This window comes from Lonchura striata, chromosome 5, assembly GCF_046129695.1.
Source record: "Lonchura striata isolate bLonStr1 chromosome 5, bLonStr1.mat, whole genome shotgun sequence".
Taxonomy (NCBI): domain Eukaryota; kingdom Metazoa; phylum Chordata; class Aves; order Passeriformes; family Estrildidae; genus Lonchura; species Lonchura striata.
Window position 1 is genome coordinate 35,373,609 of NC_134607.1, and position 22,316 is coordinate 35,395,924.

Here is a 22,316-nt window from a genome sequence, read left to right on the forward strand (position 1 = left end):
GTTTGCACTGGCTGTCCTTCCCCAGAGTGTCACCCCCGTGCTGCAGGCTTTTCTTGTCTAGCTCACTGCTCCGTCTAGCCTTATTACACTTCCTAAAGACCTCTCCTGAAAGAACCTCATTGCCAAGAAGATGCCTTTAGTCCCTTTCTGATTTAGAGAGCCTGGGGAGGAAAGAATAGAGATCTCACTGTCCATACAGGAGGCAAGCTCATGATCTGTTCAGCATTGTTTAACAATCTACTGTTTCCAAATGAATACAGCAATTGTGTATGCTCAAAGCCTTTTGAGTGAAGTACCACATTAAACTAAAATTATCGAGTCACTGGAGTTGTGGGAATTTCCCTGCTAAACACAGTAACTTCTGAGGTCACAATAACTTGACCAGAAGCAAGAGCTTCATGTCAAAAACAAATTAAAACCTGTATTCCCTCTCTCCATCCTTAACTTTTCATAAATGATTGTTTTGATTCAAAAAATGCATAACAGCAAGCTTCATAAAGACTTGGTAGGAAAACTTAGTTTGTTTTTTAGAAAATAATAAGCACCTACCTTAGTCCCTCACTCCCTTAATTAGATTCCCCTTCCACCCTTCCCCTGCCCAACTTCTTTCCTTTCCTCTTCCAACTCTGCATGTCATTATTACTTCCCTTCCACTGCTCTGATACACATATTTATGTATTCAGTTACTCATCTGTCTTCATTTCCTGACATCTAGATCTACTGTTCTGCTGCCTCATTGCTGTCTCCTTTAGACCTCCTCTCTTTAACTTTCTCTGGACAGGTCTGCATCGGAATCTGCATCAGAGCTCTGGATGTTCTGCATCTGAACACAGCAGCTAGACTGTATTCCTTTTTACTCATTTACACTTGCTTTTTCATGTTTCTGAGGTGTTTTTCTCCACTGCTCATAACAAATGGGTGCAAAACAGTTAAAATTCTCTTTGCTAGTGGCCTACCAACCAGAATTTTGGCAGCACTGTGACACTTCTGGCATCAATTATTCAAAATATAATTAAAATTTCTTTGAGCTAAAAATTTTTTTATTCCCAGTATTCACTGAAACCTATCCAGTCCCTTTGAAAAATCTTTAGAACTGAAACAGTGTTTAAAAACTGCTTTTTAAGAGTGACACTCCAACTATTTCATAATTCCTTTGGTTTTTTGTAGTGTAAGTTATGGAGCTGAGTAAGATTTCTTCAGGGATAATATAGATTAATAATAGATGTGGAGGAAAAGCAGAACTGGTGAGTGCACTCACAACCTCCTAAGTCTCACTGGATGTGAAAGTGTTTCTAACCAGCATATTCTGGAATGCAGATATGGCCACATATACTAGAAACTCATTTTAGAAAAAGTAGTTTTTGAAGCTTTTATACTACTGCTGCCAAAATATCAGTTACATTTTAAGCATTCCCTACACAAATTCAGCTCCAAAAGTTTACAAGATGTGACCCACAGCATAAGTGGAGTTTTCAGCTGGAACAATTAATAAAAGAGTTCTTAATTGCAGTGGGTGAATTCTTTGAGGGGTGGCAGACTGGGAGGTTTCATAGCTTGTGTTAAGACTGCCTAGTACTTTGGAGACCAACACGAGCAGCACCAACCATCACAGGCAAATGTGCAAGCCAGGGTAAAGTAATACTGAACTTCATTGATCTTTCTAGTATATATACTGAAATCTGCAGTATATGAAGCAGCATGCTACATTTCAAATAAGCATGAGCCTGAATATGCTCCCATGAAGGATGGGGAGCAAGCCCATGAAGTTTTCTGATTCTATCCTGCTTCAAGCCCTTCCAGGATTTCTGTTCTGTCAACAGATAAAATATTCTAGAGCAAACTACCAGGTCTGAACAAACTTTGCGTTACAATGAAGTGTAGTGCTCTAGAAATACTCACATCTTGTCTTTTAAGAAGAATCAAGAAGAATGTGGCCTTTGGGAAGGATAAGAATGAAAAATATTGTCTCTTTCCTATAATTTAAACTCAGCTTGACAGATAGAATTTTCACTTCTCTTTCTTCTGAGGACATAATCTGTTTTTTTTCTCTGGCCACTTTCCTTCACTTATTTCCATTAGTCTCCTGACTGACAACAGATCAAAACACTCAAGGAGGAAGAAAAGGCAGATGAAGTAAAAATACAGGATGTGTATTTTCAGGTTTAAATAAACAAACAATGCTAGCAATTAGAGTATAAAATCCAAGGCACTACATAAGGAATAGCAAAATTAAAGTGAATTGAAATATCTGAAAGTGTACCTTATTTCTTTCTACTAAAACTTTCAGAATGCTATAGTAAACTAAGCAGATAAGTTAATTCAGGTGATTTATTACTCACAGTACAAAATAAATATAGTTTGTCTCTTTCTCCATAAGACTAATTGAAAAACTGCCTGGAAGTCACATTATTACACTATACATATATGTGCCTGAATACAAATACACACCTTAAAGTAATTTCAAACTCAGCAGCTCTTCACCAGTAACCAGTGGCTTATGAGGTTAACATGGTACAAGTTAAACCAAGGCCAAGTAGTTCAGCAATGTCATAAATAATTTTCAACAGCTTTGTATCTTTGCCATCTTCCTGGAAGCTGTGTCAATAGCCTCTACAGAAATTCATTGAATCAGAAGAGGCAACTGCTCAGAAAAACACCTCTTTGCCCAAAAATTATACAAAGAAGCTCCAGACGTTAGGTTCAAATTAAATTGTGTATACTATTTTGAAAGAAAGTCTATGCAATCCTCAGTCACTGAACTTAATAATATACTCTTCTGGCTCAGTATAAATATGCACATATTCCTGATTTAAATGCAATTGCAGTCCTTTAAACAAGTAACTGGGAAAATTATATATCAGGTTTTTGTAATGCAGTCTTCCAGAAGTAGTCATAAAGGGTTAACATGACTTGTAGTAATAACACAATTATTTTTAAGCTGTCAATAAATCATTTTTCCTTTAAATAATGAACTCCTCTTTGTGTTAATTTAGATATTACAGTTGATTGTTGCCAGATTTTCTGATTTTTCATCTTCTAAAACATTGGGATGATAGAATAAATGAAGTATATACTGATACTTCCTGAGAGGCAACAGCTTGATAAGAACACTACTTATAATGTATAGTTCTGTCATGTAGGCCCATAGGGTACCTTACTGAAAAGCTGAAGAAGCTGTCAGAAAGCTTGTACATGTGTGCATGCAGACGTGTTTACACAAATACAAAACATGCCTGTCAGAGAACTGTAAAGAAAAATAAATTTCAAAACCAGAAAATCACTTTTAAAAACAAATATTCCCTTATGGGTATATTCCAATACACCAGACATACTTTAATCATTGCATGACAAAACCTGTGCTTTGCTCAGACTGAGTAACACAAAACTTACAGCTGCAGACATTTGCAGAATGGGGCAAGAGCATATATCCACGTTCTTACATTCAAAAGGAGAACATTACAATGCCAGATGTACAGTATTTATATATGTATTTGACCTTAGCTTAACCTATATATGTATTTAACCTTAGCTTTTACGTGACTTGTGAAATTGCATGTGACAATAAGGGCTATCCTGTATTTCTGTGCTTTGAAAGAATGCAAGTTATACTATGTGACAACACTATTTAATTATCTGTATTCTAATCAGATATGCCTTTAAGGATAATGACATTTCTACTGCACATAAAAATACTGTATGATGGCAGTTTCAGGCAACTAACACAATTCGGTTGGATACTAAAATTAGACATTAGAATTTAAAGCTAAATCTAAAGATATTAATAATTTTCTCTTCAATCACTTAGTAATTTGACATAATTATATTCAGTCATTAAACAGAAAAAATCCCCAACAACTGTTTTTATTACAGGATAATTTTAGAAGAAAAAAGGAAATGTTTGCCATAATTAATTGTATAGAGGAATGAACAGGGCAGGCACTGCCTTCAAAACAACAGTTTGGGTTTTTTTATCTTCAGAGATTGAATTACTTAAAATCCAGAGGCCTGCACTTTGTTTCAGTCACATGAACAGATCTAGGATTCTTAAGATACAGTCTTTTCAAAGTGCACTAAGGAGAACCATATAAAGATATTTCATGTAACAGAAAAGGGAACACAGGAAGTATGAAGTTGTGATTTTGTAAAGAAATGTTAGAGTGCAACAGAAAAGTAACAGTAGATTCTTGAAGAAAAACATGAAAATAAACAATAGCAAGGGGAACCAGCCCATGGAAGAGTCTGACTGAAGGTGTTCTTGGTATTACTACACAGATTCACTAAGTTTGACTAAAATAGTTGAAGCCAAAAGGAGTCACTCCACTGATATCAGTCAGCTTCCTTCAGGCTGCTACATGCGGTCCTTCTGATCCTTTCATCTAGGCTGAGAATCTTCCCCATTTCACTGAACACTACCATCTCCCATTTCTCTAAGAATCTGTTTCTGTCCCCTCCCTCTAGATGTGTTTTTTTAACCAGTCACATCTATGCCTGCCTCAAACCAGTAAGATTTCTAGCACCTCTACACTCTTCTTGTTAAGGACAGTAACAAAGTCCATTGAGTATATATATATTAGTGCTAATCGGAAGGCAGTGGACTGAGAAGCTCAGGAACTCTGGAACAATAAGTGTAAATGCAAGCAGTGAGAGCACAGAGACACAGCTAAACCAGAAGAGAAATTATTTACTTTTGCTTATTTAAGCTATGCAGAAGTATGAAGCTTTTTCATGCACATTATCTACATCCCAAATATAGCATATGACACACAGGTCTGAAGCACAGGTTATTGTTGTATTATCTAATGTTTTGACCACACAGCTAGTCAGGAGATTGGCTAACAGATAATTTCATAAGCAAAGTCTACCCTCACGGAGATTGCCATTACTGGATTTAAATATTTACTATGCTTTGAACTAGTAGCACTTTAATGTTGTTTTTTTTTTTTTTTCTGGTGCATGTGTGACAATGTTGACAGGAGTTTCTATCAGTTCAGGATACTAAGTACAGGGACTAAAACATCAGATCATGCTGACCAAACATTTGAAAGCAAGAACTCTCCTATTCCTTCCCTTTCCTTCAAATAATTTAAAATTTTCCTTTGGGAAAGAAGATTGTCTTTTATCTTAGTACATTCTGTTTGCTTCTGGAGCATGAGTCACACTCTTCAATTATTTTCAGTTGATTGTATAATTTTTATTGTGGTTTGGTTGGTCTTTATTCAGTTTGGGTTTTTAAATAAGAATATCAGCTTACCTTCTGGTGAAGTACCTGGCTTTTGAGAAAACACAGAGCTTATTTTACTCTTCTTGCTGCTGTTGCTGTTGACAGACAAGGTGGACTGAATTTTTTTGTGCATTTTTTCTGAAACAGGAGATGAAAGCTTTCTGTTGTCTGCAGGCACATGCTTGACCCCGTTGTGAATTCCACTTCCATTACTCAGACCCACATGGCCATTTTGGATTTTGCCACTTTCTTCCTCACTCCTTTCCAGTGCTGAAGCATTTGGCTGAGGCAAACGTTGAGGCTGTGCTTAAAGTACAAGAAAGAAAGGGTTAATTTAAATTGCAAATTGATAACTGAACACTTTAGACTAGACTGGGAATGCAACTTTCCTTGCTCGTATTGATCTAAAGACAGACTGACAAGTTAACAATCCCCCATTAAGACAATAAAGCAAAAAATATCTCTAGATTAAAAATAATTATTAGGTATTTAAAAAGCACCTCACATCTGCATGAGGCCTAGATTGTTCATTTGACAATGCAAGGAAAGGCTTGCAAGGCTCTATAAACTACACAGAGAATAATGTAAGTAATTTGAAGCAAGGGAAAAAGTCAAGATTGGGAAGGAATATAGCAAAACTGAGATAAACTTGTATTGAAGAAATTGAATAATGTGTGAAATACACCCAAATGAGAGAAAAAGTGTAGGAGTAAACAGGCAAACCTCATTAATGGGCTAAGATGCAGGCTGGCCAACCTGCTAGCCTTTAGAAAATAACCTGACATGGTAGGGGTCCCCTGACACTCAGCCACCCAGTATATTACAGAAGAACAGGAACATCCAGGTAACTAACAAGTTTGAGCTTAGATTTATAAAGATCATGGATTACTGAGAAGTACAAAACCAATGGAAATCCAGTTTTGTGGAAGAGGTAACAGAAGGAACATGCATTCAAATACCACAGAGCTGGGGCAAGCCAGAGTCCCCCTCCCCTCTGTATTCTTCAACTCAGAATCACAATTTTAGAAATGGCTGTAACAGGCCAGTAAGGGATTTAATGGAGACATTAAAATGCTCAAAGGGGAAAAAAAAACCCTGCCCAGGCAAGAATCTGCAGTGACCTGGCTAAGTCTCCAAAAGTACATGCTATAAACTCATCCCAATGAGCAAGCATGAAACTTTTGTGTTGAGCTAATGTATCATAAAGGAGAAAATTTTAACAACATGGAAAAGGGATTTCCTATGTATTCTTTAATCTGTAACTAAAGAAAATATGCATATTTTTTTAATGTAAAGCTTTGTAATAATAAAAAAAGTGGTTTCAATGTAACAATTCTAATTTAGAAAAAAAATGCAGGTTTTGTGGGAGAAAACTAATTAAACTCTAAACACAGTAACACAACAAGGTTTGACAATCAAAAAGCATCAGCCCAATCATCTCTCCTAATCAAAACACTACTGCATCATGCTAGGAAATAAAGAGGTTTCCAGACAGTACAATCTTCACCTATTCAAAAATGTTACGTCAAAGAAGAAATTTATATTCTATTAAATACCAAACGGACAAGGAATTAAGGCCAGAAGTAAGGAAAAACAGTGCTGTAGTTCATTCTCTTTTCAGATGATTCATATCAATTTTCTGATGATTTCACAGTATCAAGGTAAAAATACATATAGATAATTATAGGTAGCTTCTTCTAAAAGAAACTACTCCACTGATCACTTCAGGTACAAGTTAATAAATTTTCCAACAAATACTACTAGGACAAACAGACCAACATGGACTCAGTTCTAAATTTTCCTAACCCCCAATGCTTTCCTTTTATCTAGAACACTAACACCATTCTCAGATTGTTTTCTCCAAGATCATAAACTTTTCCAGATTAAAATTCACACAAATCTTAAACTTTATGTTCTGGTCACGCTCACAGACAACAAAGGATTCTTTTTCATGATAGTTTAAATATGAACTGGTTCATGCTTTTCTTGACACTTGATATTTTAGTCACTGCCACTAATGTTTTCAGAAGATAGCCTTGACTGCCATCATTTATCTAGGTCAGAATAACCCTGCTTGACCCTGCTTGACCAAAGAGATAATCTTCTGCTGCAGGAAAGAAAGAGAGGGCTGGAGGAAACATTCATGTTTTAGACTCCCTGAAGCTGGTACAGGGACTACAAAGATCAAAGACCATTCCCTAACCAGTAGTAAATGCTCAGAAACCTTCAAGCCAACAGAACAGGAGCATACTACCTGAGACCTAGAGAAGTAACTGTTACCCAAAGGCTTTTTTTATTGACAATACTGAAACTGTTTATCCTTCAATTTTGCATTAGTGTTTGTAAAATCCATGAATAGAAACATAAGCAAGGCACTTCACTTTGGAATTCAATTTGTGCTATTGATGTCTTGAGAGGCTACTTAGAACATAGGTTAGACAGTGTTAAAGGAATACAGTAGGTGTTTATTGAAAAGCATTCAAAGGATACACCTTGGGCAGTACCACAGCCTGGCTGTGGCTCCACCCAAGATGCACAACAGGTCACACCTTTTCACACTTTTACAAGTTTTGGTCCATTTTACATATTGGGGTTAATTGCCCAATTACAGCTTCAGGTTATTAAGTCCCATCCTCTCAGATTGCTCTCCTCAATTTGCTGTTGTTTATACTTTTTGGGTCTGAGGCTGCAAAGCTGGCCTTGGTTCTCAAGCTGGAAAAGGATTGTTTTGTCTAACTAAACTGTGAGGAGCAATTGCTGACACTTTATATGAAGTTCGGAGTTATATACTAATGCAGTATAGAATCTGGAAAACATGAAAGCTGAAACTTAAGGCAACACTATATATTTGGTTAACATTTCCAAACTCTCATAAAGATTCCAAAACAAACTTTTAGGGAATTTTTTCCTATTTGAATAAGTATTATTAACAGTCTACTACCAAGAACCCTTTGTGTAGATTCACTTTCCATGTATGTGAAAAACAGTCAAAAATCTTTGCAAATATCAGGAATGAAAATTTACTCTCTAAAGTTCAGTGTTTATGTCCAGAGAACCCCATATTTTTATCTTCATTATTCCACTTAAATGCAAATTTTCTAATTAAGGAACAGTGTTTTTCACATTTCATGTAATGTTTCCTCACCTTGCATTGCCTATGATTCCCTGCTGTGGAGTACTGCAGTTGTACCAATGAACTGGAATTGCTGGGGAGCAGTTAACCTTCCTCAATAAACACAAGGAATAGACTTTTATAAAAATTCTCTATGTCTGAATGTCAGTTTATAAAACTGACATCTATGACCTTTTCTACACCAGTTAAATTGGTGGTGGCAGCTTACAAATTGTTTGTATATTTTTTGGGACTTTGCTACAATACAGCAACTTGACAAAATATCTAAAATACAGTCTTTAAAATTAGGTGTGTTTCTGTCAAATTGTGGATAAATGGAAAGTCTTGGAAATCTGAACAGTTATAGATTCTTTCTTTTATTATTATTTTTACTAATCATTTAGGGACTTTTCTATGATTTTTTCAATTTTAATTTTTTATTAAGTAATCCTGTTCCCAGAGTACTCTTACTTGTGCCTTTTAGCATTAACATACAACTTTTTAGCTGACTGGCTTTACAGTATTCACGTGTGATACGCAGGTCAAATCAAAATGGAATAAAACCCCAAATGGATTAGTTATCTCAATTTAAATTTATTTTAACTTTATTGATAATTTTGCACTAGGGAGACTTGAATCTTATGGTTAAAACACACTTGAAACCAATTAGGAACCATATGACCGCATTCTAGCATAAAGAACAAAAGCAACTGACAGTTCCGAGATTAAACCACAACCACTCAGTTTAGAATAGAAATATTTTTACCTTATTTTTTAAAGGTTGTGTGTATCTTAAAAAAAAAAGGTGTAATATGGAGAACGACACAATGCTTCTTAAAACACAGTGATACCCAGGGACTCTCACTCTCTCTTTAATGATCCACTGCTCTCATTCAGCTGTCTTTCTTTTTTCAAATCTTTACATATGTGACAGCTCTCAAAAGTAGACCATAGACCATCTGGCATTTTCTGAGGTGTAACTTGTGCAAATTCAGCTCTACTGGGAACACAATGCTATCTTCTGCCTGCGTTATAAAAGATACAATAGAATGTGGAACTTATGAGTTGTTTTGAATTATTCATTTTTTGCCTGTATATTCAAGAAATTTTACAAACTCTGCATTTTGTACTACATAATCACATGCGTTAAAGGTACAAAGAAACTTTTTGACACCTCTTTTCTACAGAAAGATGGCATTTTGTTTGATATGTGAACATTCAGCGCCTGTTATATCATTCTAAACAGGCCGTGTGCTGCTACAAAAGATCCCATTTTACAATCTATGTATGAGCAAAAATGTTATTCTTGATATTCACTAACTAATGCAATACACATCAAAATTTCAAATGTGTGTTGGATGAACATTCAAGCATCGTCAAATCAGGATAGTACCGGTCACTTACTATATGTTAAAGATTAAGAAAAAAATAATTCCTCAGACAACAGAGAAAAATTGTCATTTCAAACTTCTACAATAAGTAGTTTCAAAATGTCCTAAGAAATATCATGCTTTTCAGGTTAATATTTTAATTTTTTAATCTTTAGCAAAACCAGTAGATTTAAGTCAGTATTTTATACAGTGCTAACACTAGTGGATTTTCAATAAGAATGATAAATATTAGATTAATAATGCAATAGACTGAGTATTTTTGATAGAAAACTAGCAGATAATACAGGTAGTAATAACTTCACATGAACCTGCTTGGAAAAGCAATAAAAAGGCAATATATTGCTATAGCATATTATCTATTAGTGTGTTTCTTTGCAAAGTGAGCCTTAATACAGTAACTTCTGCTGTTATTTACCTGACATTGCACAATAGTTTAATTGTAAGGTTACTACCTGGTGAATTCAAGTAGTAAACATTTATTATGGTTTTTGATGGTTTTGAAGTAACTATGCACAGTCTCTTTCAGACTGTAAAACCTTTGGCACACTTTAAACAAATATACACATATATATGCACCCTGACCACACACGGTTTTCACACATTGAAAAGTCCCAGCTGTTCTTAAAAGAAACATTCTGATGCATGCATTTAACAGAAAAATGTATGTCAACAGAGAGAAACTCTCAACCAAAAGAGGACCAAAAGGAAACAGTCTAACCTATCATTAGGGATTTTAGACAAACAACAAAAACCAACATACACCAAATGCAGACTCCTCTGAGTCAAAGTGAATCAAAACAAAACATCAGGCAGGAGAGAAGAATTGACACAGTTAATTAGTAGTCTAATCACATCAAACACAATTCTAAGCCAGCTGATACAGATACCCATGGAGTATTGCTAGTCTGACCATTGAAAGTGATTGAAAAAACTTTCCAGTTTACAGCCTGAGTTATATGACTACACACCCAGAGAGGGAAGAACAATTTTTTTCTTTATGTATGTATGACACAATAGTTTAGGATGACAAATCAGGCCACAGTAACAGTATTTTTGCAGGTGGATGTGGGAAGAATAAAATGCACAGCTCTTAGTTGTAAAAACTGTAATGGTACTTTCAAATATTGAGAAAATACAACATATTGTTTCACTTGACAGTATTCTTAACACTTCTCTCTTCCCAAAACCTTCACAACTACAATAAGAAGATGAGCTTTTCTGGAAATACAGAGTCCTGATTGGTTCCACTAACACTGAAAGTCAAGATCTACACATTAATTTCAGCTGGAAGGACTGTTTGAGTTCAATAGACACTACTCCTACCCCCTCTGCATGGATCATATGGAACAGACTATGTAAGGGAGGTAGGAATCAGGCCTCTGGTTTTTATTAGTGCTTCTTCATAATACCAATTTAAGCTTAAGGGGGAAGATAAAGCAGATGACAGTCAAGAATTGCACAGTAAAACTAGGGGCTGTCTGAATTCTAGAGTAAAATTAAGGTGATTCTAAATTACTTCTGGAGAAAACAAGAATTCTTTAGATCTAAAAGGCAACATTTCCCACTGACTAGCCAAAAAATCTTAACTTTTCAAGAATATTATATATTCTATATGTTATAGGCATTAAATTTTACTGAAACTGGAAGAACTCAAGTATCTCAATCCTTGTCCATCTCCACTTTCTAACTAAATCCTGAATAGTCTCTAAAATACATCAATAGTTTTCTCTGTCTAGCTATCCAGAATATTAACATTCAGATTACAAGACATACCTCTGAGTCAACCTGTGAAGTGGCTTTTGTCAGCAATTATTTTTGAATATTTTCTGGGACATAAATAGCATATACTGCAGCTACCATATCACAGAAGGCATACATTAACTAAATAACAAGGTACCATCAAGGCACCATCTATCTTTTAAAATCATTTTTTTACACTGAATTTTTTATACCATGCTGACTTTACAAGGAAAACAAAGTATCAACTAACAGCATCAACCACCCTTTTAGAATTCCTTCTTGTAAGACGTGAGGATATCTTCAAAATGAATACAATATATTATTATGAAACAGCATGTCCTTTGTAATGAAAATACTGTAGTAAAATTGCTGGTACGAGTTTTACAGGACCCACACTGAGAACACTTTGTTAGAATACATCTGAGAGCACACCCAGGGAACACCTGGTATAACAGAAACAAGGCTGGCAGGGGACAAAGGGAAAAGACATTTTATCCTGTCAGCTTTCACTTGGTGAAGGGTGGACAAGAATGGCAAACGTGTGCATGTGTGTCTATGGTTGAGAAGCAACACAAGTGCACAAGACAGTGCCCAAAGTACTCTTATATCTGTGCAAAGACACCTGCAGTGCCTTCCTTTGGAAGCACTGCAGGACTTTACACACTCTTTGAAGGGTTGCAGGAATTGTATAAAGATGTCTTTGACGTACCCAGAGAGATGCAGTTACCACAGGGAAGCATGAAAACGGCTGGTAGACAGAGTTTACAAAGTTGATAAGCATTCCAACTGAAAATATGGAGTGAATTTCTCCATTTACAAATACTACGTCCTCCCTGATGTGATTTTGGAAAATGAACAAATGGCCACTGATTTTCTTTAATGACTGCAACAGCAAATTTTAAATCTTTGCTAAACTGAGCAAATCCCCTAACATTTTTAGTTACCTATCTTGTAACAATTATCTCAGAATTAAAATACCCATTGGCTTCTAATTACCAGTAGATTGTCAGTAAATTATTCTTCTTTATCAAAAATATCTTGCTGTCATTAGCGATGTTTTTTTCTGAGACTGCAAATATTGTCACCTATGATAAACTTTGCAGATGATCTGGGAATTTTTGGTAGATTGCAATATAAATTAGAAATAAAGAGAATTCACAGAATGCCCTGATTGTTAAACTACACCTACATAAAGCTGAACATAGTTCTTACTGTAGCATAGTTTGTCACTTCTTGAAAACAAACAGGAACTCACCACAGAATACTAAAAGCCAAACACAAACTGGGGCATTATAGGTAACAGACACCCATACACTTGGGGAATAAATCCCTACATAATGTCGCATTCAAAAGCAGGAATTTTTACTGCAAACTTTCCATTTGCAACATTTCTGTATCCATTTTTCTTATCACTCATTCAGCTAGAACTGGAAAACAATTGTATTGTATTTGCTGTTATGTTTCATAGCATTACAACTATGTACTGCAGTGGTAACAGTTGCACAGACATGCAGAATGGCAGGTTTACTCGTGGTCACCATTCCAATGCTCCTAGGGCATATTTATGGAGTTTAATAGATTCATTAGTTACTACTGCAGCTAGTTTGTTGTTTGTTGTTGCAGCTTGTTTGTGGGTTGTTTTTTTGGGTTTCTGTTTTTTTTTTTTTTTTAATTTAAGATATTTTTCTTATTTAAGGTGAGTTGTTTAGTTATTTTGTCCTGTGTTTTCTACAGAGGTAATTTATTAAGAGGCTTGTTCATCTCCTTGTGTTTTTTTTTTTTGTTTGATTGGTTGTTGTTACATCTTCCTTTATAAAGCATAGTGGCTTGTAAAATACTGGATCTGAGAAGTGAATAATCAATGCATTAAGAATCAGAGAATTAGCTTTTTTGCTAATTCTTAAAGTAATAAAATAGACCTATTTCTTTAAGATAATTTCCTAAATGTGAAGACAGGCCCTGAAATGATAAAGAGCACTAGGAGTGCAATATAATCCATCTCACTGAGAAACAGAATGCTTTGCTTCTGTAGCTCCAATTTTAAAAGAAAAGTAACCCACTACATTTAATCCAGGCTGTTGGCGTGACATTATAGCAGTTGCTATTCATACCTGCTATAACATACAGTAATACCACTGCATAAAAATACACTGGTGTCCTATGGAATTTGAAAAATATTAAGTCCCAAATATTTGAAATAGTTTTGATGCCCTTCACCATTGTGTAACTTGTTCCCAAATAAAGTAAAAGACATCAAAGAGAAGCTACAAACAACAGGATATCTCTTGCTGGGTTTTGCCTCGTAAGCGGCACAGCAGGATGCACCAGACAGGAGAGATAACCTCAATGTCATTAACAGCCATAACCGAGCAAGTGCACAAACAGGTCCTCTTGCCTCCAGCACCTCCTGCTGCATTCCTCCAAACTCCTGCAACCACTGACAAACTAGACTCTGTTTCACCCCAGGAAAAAATGTGGGATGAGGCAACAGCTTCTCAGCCAAGCCCATTCAGCATCCACCTCTGAGTAAGAAGATATTCTGAGGTCAAGTTAATTTCCCACTGACCATATATACTGTATGTCCACATGTCAAGACTATAGTGGTCAGCTAAACTCATGTAAAAAAAAAAAAAAAAAAAAAAAATTTACTGCTCCTTTGATTTCTAGTCCTCAACTCATGCAAGTAACAGAATTTCAGAAGATTCTAGAAAGTGTCCCACCTCAAGTGTGATCACCTGATCTCATCTTTTGTAGTCTCTACAATTTTAATACCCAATGCTACTATTAACAAAACTAATTGCAGAAAGAAAAACAGGAGTGAAAACATAGTAACAAACAATAAAGAGCGGACTATATAAATACATGGCAGGAAAACACAGAACATGAGTACAAATATAGTAATATATAAATTTATAACGGAGTTTTTAATTACATTGCTGCACTTATTTTCTCTCTGTAGTTCTTTTTTGCAACCTACAGCTGATGTTAAGTTTGGCATTGGCTGGTACAAAACACCAGAAAACCAAAGAAAGAAAGAAAGAAAGAAAGAAAAAAAAACACAGCTGCAAGAAAAATGTAACAGGGGAAGCAAATGGACAGTAACTCTAAATAACAGGCTAAAACTTGGGATTTTACATTATTAAAACAATAGTAGGGCAAAAACATCAAAAGAAAAAAGAGCCGATAGGAACCACCCAGAAGAGAACACTGGAAGGGAAGGAGACAAAGAGAAAAAATACATAGTGAGTTGAGCCACTTCACTTCTGTGAGGGCAGAAAGGAGTATGGAAGAAGAAACAAAAAAAAATTCACAAGTAAAATCCCAGTAGATCTGAAGTATTTGCTACAGATTTTACAAGAAAGAAAAGAACTAAATGATAACTCATTAGTTGATAAGCAGTGAAATATAACAAAGATAAACACTTCATACTTATACAGTGATCAGGTGCTGAAGCAATAGCTCCCCTTCTGCTTGAGGTCAGAGAGGATCCTGGAACCCGGGCAAAAAATCAGCCATACTCAGCATTAGCAACATAACAGAAAATGGAAATTCTGTGTCAGAAAGCAGGGTGAGGACTTGAGGTCCAGAATAACAACTCTTCATGACCCATCTTTTCATAACTGCAGACTTCATAGTTAACAGAGCAATTGCTGGTAGGAGAAAAAAGATGTGTAAATATGGTAGAGAGAACAGTAAATGTCCATCTATTTCCTGATCCTGAAAAACAAAGTGTGAGGAGAAAGAGAAGCCGCATCTATTTGCACACACAACACACTGAAAAGATTTAGTCTCATTTATTGATGTTCTTCAGCTGGAAGAACTCCCTTATGGCCAGCAGGGTCTAGCAGATGGATACAGGATACCCCTCACCAATCCACCCATGGGCTAGATGAGCGGGGCTTCCCCATCCCAAAGCACTCAAGGGACCCCAGGTCACCACAGAATTTTGAATCACACACACATTCCAGGCAGAGCTACTGTTGCCAATGTTGTCTCATGGGCTCCTGTATGCCACTAATGCACCAGCTTGGCCTCAGGATAACCCAGAAATGAGAGCTCTTTTTCCACCTTTGAACTAACTCTTTAGTGTACCTTGAAGTGATAAGGCACCATCTAACCCAAAATATTTTTATGCAAGATGTACAAGTAAGATTCTTGAGAACAGAGTCTTGAGACTTTTTATCAGAGTCTTTGAAAAACCTACATTCTCTTTTTAGTTCCCTAGATTCAAATCCACAAGCAACCATGAACTCAAAGGCTGAATCTCTTTCTCAGAGCTCACTGGCTTTCCCTTCCCCACCCCACCCCACCAGCAGTTTAACTTTGACTCAAAAACGGTTGTTTCATATGCTAAGGGAAAAGGCAATGCAGTCTTTCTGAACATAAACCTCTTTCAACTGAGAGCTTTGTGTGTTAAATTCAAAACTGAATGCACTCAACATGCAATCATTGTCACAATGCTAAGGAAAAAAGGTAAAGATTTTTTACTTAACTGCTTATTTATCAGATTCTATCCAAATGATCTAGCAAGACCTCTTTCTTACTTGGCTGGAAAAACCCACACATCCTGACCAAGTTTTCATAATGACCTCGATTACATGAATTCAATATAGTAATAAAAAGAAAAGCTAAATGAGCTTTTGCCAGTTGCTCACAGGTCCAACCCTCAGAGCAGAGCAAAAGTCAGGCTGCTGACCGGGCCTGGTGAAGACCAAACTTCCTGTAAAAACGATGCACTTCGTTTCCTGAAAGGAAGCAAAGCATAAGCTGCTCAAACAATACATAAGAAAGCTCTGATATCTGACCCACACAGTTACAAATCTGTTCTCTTAGAAAAATACAGTGTCACATCAGTGACCAACAGTAACAAGCGCAGAAATTCAGAGAAACAAATGCATTAACTCCATGGGAAAGCATCAGATTAGCTGAAAAATAGATAAATTGTTTTAATGGGATGAAATTACCTGTAAAACATTTTTCTTTCCACAACTGAGCTAAAATTCTGATTCTCTACTCTGTTCATGAAACAAGATATAATTCCCTATGAAATTGTTGTACCCAAACAATATTAACAGTAAAATACTAGTTTTTATCTCTAACATGCAGATAGGGATTATTACTCCAGAATGTTTAAAAGCATTCAACATTACCTATGGAATTATTTTCATTCTCTATTAAAAATAGTTCTTTCAATTTACCAAACTATGCAATTTGACCCACTGAAGTTTATTTGGTTCATCTTTTGGTTAAAAATATTTTTAAGTAGTATATAAATTTGAATGAGCTCCATGCTTGGAATCAGTGCTTCTTGCAACACAGTTGTTTTCTTGTTGTTTTTTTTTCTTTAAACATTTTGTTTTGTCTTATTTGATAGATATGACATACTTCTCTTTATTCACAAAAAAAAAAATCCTTCTGCACTAATCACGATTACTTTTTTTAGTGGAGTGCAGATACAGCAATGAAATATGTGCTGCGTCAGTATTATTTGCAATACTGAAAATGTCCATTTCTACATTTTAAGAACATTTTATTAGAAGTTTTTACAGTAAACTGAAGGATTCCAAGAAAAGAAACAGCATTTTAAGTGAAAGCATTAGAATTCAGCAACTTTTTTTTTTGTCCATTTACAGTTTAAGAGCTTTAAAAAGTTACAGCTGAGACAGCAAGCTTCTCTTACCCACAAAGATCCAACACACAGCACAGCAACTACATCAAACACAACCCACCTTCCCTTGCTGCTTACACAAGCCTTCAGTCACACAAAAGCACTCCCAGCATCATCACCAACAGCAGCACCTGACCAGGCTGGTGACAGGTGAGCCAAGCTGCTCCTCCATCCCCCCGTGCTGAGCAGCTTTTCCTGCCTGGCAAACACTGCAGCCTCACTTCTTGCATTTCTTGGCCCCAAACAAAAATACATAGGAAACCACTCAAACAACTGCTATGGGGACAGAACTACACTGTTTTTAATACCACCATATCCACTGCTCTGAAGAGTCTTGGCAATCTGTCATTTTATCTGCCATATGGAATTAATTCCAGCACCCTTTTTTTTCATGTTCCTTCAGTATAACTGGCTACATTTTACTATGCCATAATATTTTCTGAGGCCGCTAGAACCAACAAATCACAATGGAGTATTTCCCTACTACCTTTTAATTGGCATCATGACAATTTAGCCAAAATTCCTTGTTTCTGTACAGTGAAGTACAGAGAAGCCAACCTACTCAAAAATCACCAATATTTTATTTTTAAATGCATCCTTTATATTGTCTTCCCCAATTTTCAGTCTTTAACTTTCTACTTTTGTCAGTAGCTACAAACTAAGACCAGGTTATTTTTTTTATTTTATGAAAATTTAAATCTCACATAACACATGGCTCTAGAAGCTGAGTTTCGTAGAATGTTGTAAAATTTAACAGCTGGAGGTCTTGCCTGAATTGCACAGTATCTTTATAAAATTGACTGCTAGTTCTCCAATAGTCAGATGCCTCATTGCTACAATGAACACAAGGTTCATTGCTACTTAAAAACCAGCTTAAATGTTGATGTTAACACATAGATGCTGAAACAGGCTTTTGTACTGAAGCACTTTAAAATACTTTCAAGTCAACCTCTAAACACAACCTCACTGTCGTTACTTACAGGTTTGTCATTGTAGTCAAGAAAGAAGCAGGGAAACAAAGGACTGTTCAAGCAAGCAGACAAACAAACAGAAAAATAGGAAAAAGGGGCACTAGAGAAAATTATGCAAACAGAGAAGAGAAAAATGGCTTGGCATCAGAATTATTATAGGGATGGGTCAGTCTTTTCTTTATTCTTTTATTTTAAAAGGCAAATATGGGAAAGAGGATACAGAATAATTTATTAAAAATGGGAACAAACCTTTAGCTTTCTTCCAACTTTGATTCCACCATATCACTTTATGGTGATTATTTTACTTTCTTCTAAAATAACCCTAATTCTAAAGAGTTCTTTAAAAATCAATACTTTGAAGTGCCATTGCATTATAGCCATCGTGAAATGCACTTTTATCTCTAGGTTTTGAAAATAAAGTGTATTTTCTATCAAAACCTTTCCTGTGCTATCAAGCAAGTCTTCTCTCCTTTTCCATAAGGACTGCTTCAAAAAAATTGAACAAAATATTAATAATGAGACCTGAACTTCTTGCCCTATTCCAGCTATCACAGCAGCATCCCTGGTGTGGACGCTGATTTGATAACGAACAAAAATTTTTCCAGGTTATTTTCTCTTGTTCAAAGAGGGAGCATAGCACAGAAAGTGGATCTTGCTGTTCTTCTGAAAATGCTAGAGTAGCAAATACTCTGTAATAACACAAACAGTTAAAACGAAATAGTGATTTACTTAAAATTGAGTCTGTCAACTAAATTGTAAGAAAAACATTCCTCAGGCATAACACTATGCTACAAATGGGAATCAGAAAATCAAGTGGACCAAGAAGCATATCAAGTAACAGTCAAAGGAGTGGAACAAGAAGATGACAGGATAAAAAACAGATACCTTTTACTAGAATTCCTCCTTTAAAAAGTGTTCTCAGTTGTTTTTTCCCTTCTATATTTCTAAAGTTAAACACTGTTTTATTTGTTGTAAATACAAAACTCACACTAGTTGCAAGTTTCCAGGATCTGATCCAGCACAGAACAGCTTAGAGAAGGGCTGTGCAGAGGACTCTCACAAAGCACAGAAACCTTACAGCTACTTCAGCTGCCTTAATGTACGCTGTCAGTTACTTCATAGTGTACTCAGTGTACAGTCCCACTGAATGATCTATCTACTGTTGGAGAAAAATATTTACCAACACTGATTTTACATTATAAATATGACAGTGACTCATCACTAAAAAGTCATCACACAGTAAAAAGAATACATATATATTGAAGTAGGGAAATACTTCACAAAGTCACAGCTACAAAGTGAGCTACAAAATACTAAATGAGATGGTGTAATTTGATAAAGTCACCTATAAGAAAACTACAATGTACACTATCCAAAGTTACCTCTGTATCCCACCTCACCATCCAAATATTTTTCTGCATCACCTCTATGAAAAACTGAGGTTGATCCCTCAGACAAGTTTTTCCTGGCAAATTAATCCCAAATCTTCTCACCAAAACATATTTTCTTCCAATTTGAAATTCAAGCAAAAAGAGTATTGTTCACTGATCTCCTGTGTTCCTGAATTGTCCAGACCTAAAGGATATTCCATTCTGGTTCAACACTGCTGTTACAGCCAGCTCTGGCCAGTATAACAATCTTTCATTGCTTTTCTGTCAAAATGTGAATTTTATTTCAACTTGCAACTTATAGAATGCAGTCAAAATATGCACCTGTCCTATTGAAGAAAGGATACTGGGAAAGGTAGATGCCTTCTAACTGGCAAAGAGGTTTTATTTTTGAAGATGCACTTCCTAGTTGCCCATACCTGAAGACAAGCTTGCCCCTGATATGCCAAAGAACGGGCAAATAGTTTATGCTGTCTCTCAGCAGCAAAAACTTGCCCTGAAGGTCAAATCTGACTCATAGGCCATTTTTTAATAGGTTTACCTAACAGTTCGCTCTACTTGACTTGTCTCAAAAGCAAACTTCTCAACATATTATGCAAACATTATACAACCTTAAGTTTGAGTCATAAATCAATAAAACTCACTTAAACTTGAGGAACCTTTGCACCAGGAAATAGTCTCTTAGCTGAAATTCTGCTGTAATTAACATTAGCATTGCTAAATTTTCTCCGAACAAGTGTCATAATATTTATAGTTCAAAGAAAAAACATTATAATTGAGATACTGCATAGAATTTGAGGGAAGAAAGTTTACGAGTAAAATTTAAGCCTCTAAAATTCATGGATCCAGACACACTCAAATTTTGAAAAGTTCTTCTGGTAGGATGTAAAAGTTTGCATTTTATAGTCACAAACTTCAAGAGATGTCTCCACACAAAAATATTTGTCACACACCAGAACACTACAGTTCACTCAAAAAGAGTTAAGGTTCAGGTAGCAAATAATCAATCATTCTCTCAAATCAAGCCTCAATATAACTGGAAGCCTACTTTGTCAGGAAAATGATTTTTAAAAATTGGTGTCAGAAATAGCCCAAGTGACCACAGCTGTTTGACTTTTTAATATTTTTCAAAAGGCTTCTTGGGTTTGGATTATGAAGAATTTTTTAAGGGAAAACAGAAAACCACACCACAATAAGACATCAACACACCATAGGCTCCTGGTTTTCCTTTTCTTTTATTAAAATACCTTCAGGGAAAGGTACTTGTGGGTTCTTTTGCACTATAGGTATCATATTATCAGAATGCATAAGAAGTAAGCAGTATTCAGACCTCTCTTTCCTCTATGTAGCTATATAAAGAAGAATGTTTAACTGTGATTAAGTTAACAGGATAGGCTAAGGCTTATCCTGTGACCATGAGTCCCTTTCCTCCTCTTTCACTTATTTATCAGTAAATTAAAAAAAATATTTAAAACTATTATGACTCTTAAATTTGAAGAATTCATTTAGTTATTTTTATGTAAACATAATATACAATACTGCCTTTGAGCTGTAAAAACCTACATCATGCTTTTCACACAAATGAGAGCAAATACAAAATTAAATCTAAAATGAGAAAAAAAACTTTTGCCATGGTTTAAGTTCATCACATTTTTGTCAGCAGACAGGTTTCTAAAAGTATGTCTTAGATAACAACACTTTCTTTCACTTTGTAATTTAGTGTTTTCTTTGCTAAACATGGCTAACTAAATACTGTTAGTACTGAAAACAGAAAAATAAACCCACACTGACTCACTGGCTTGGTAGTATAGTATTTCACATAGAATGCAAGAGTTTTATTATTCCTCCTCTTTAAGGAACTACTACAAGCATATTCTACTTTTTTCCCCATAAGAGACACTAATCAGAAAAAGAATATAACTATTCTTTCCCATATAGGCATAACAGCATGATTAATTCTGAGACAGTACCAATACAACACAGGAAAATATTCTGAAATTAAGATACAATTTACTTCAGGCCCAAACACAGCAAGCACAGTAATCTCCATGTTACTTGAAGAATTTCACCTTTGTCTGGTACTGATGATTACTGCCATCCAAACTTCCTCAGCCTCAGACCACAAATTAGGATAACATTTTAAGAGTCACAAGTAAAATAAAACAGAAGCTAAAAGGCTCCAAGTAATTCTGGCTATTAGTGATATGCAGAATACACACACCTATCTTAGTGCCATCTGGAACAGTTTAAACTTCTCACTGAAGTTTGACTACTCTTCTGTAAATGGAGTAACAACAGCAAGAAGTTTACTTCTTGACATGGAGTGATAACAGAATGTACAAATTCCTTATCTATCTCAGCCCATCACTAGCTGCATTTCCTTACAGGATGCAATGTAGAGTTGAAGGGAAGAGGATATAGAGAAAACACATACACCTTGCAGCAGTTCGGTTTACAAGGGACTACAACAGCAACACTCAGGTCATTTCACAGTGACTTCTGCAAACACAGAAACACACCGCATCAGTTACGTTGGAAAAGACTTCTGAGATCATTGAGTCCAACTTACGACAGAACACCACCATGTGCACTAGATCATGGCACTAAGTGCCATGTCCAGTCTTTCCTTAAATATCTCAAGGAAGGGTAACTTCACTACCTCCCTGGGACTGCCCATTCCAATGTCTGATATTCCTTTCTGTGAAGAAATTCTTCCCGATGACCAACCTAAACCTCCCCAGGGGCAGCTTGAAACAGTGTTTTCTTGTCCTGGGAGAAGATACCAATTCCCACCTGGCCACAACCTCCTTTCAGGCAGCTGTAGA

General features: G+C 35.8%; 1 protein-coding gene across 5 annotated transcripts in view; it reads right to left on the reverse strand.

Moving 5' to 3' along the window:
* Nucleotides 1–22,316, reverse strand: part of MDFIC (MyoD family inhibitor domain containing) — a 61,520-nt gene that overhangs the window by 20,355 nt on the left and 18,849 nt on the right. For all 5 annotated transcript variants that reach the window (XR_013340014.1, XM_021545241.2, XM_077783444.1 and 2 more), the window contains exon 4: nt 5,252–5,527. Coding sequence is in view for 4 of the 5 variants with exons in the window: in XM_021545241.2 (XP_021400916.2) it covers nt 5,252–5,527 (276 nt within the window). In the remaining variant the exon portion in view is untranslated. The remainder of the gene's footprint in view (nt 1–5,251; nt 5,528–22,316) is intronic.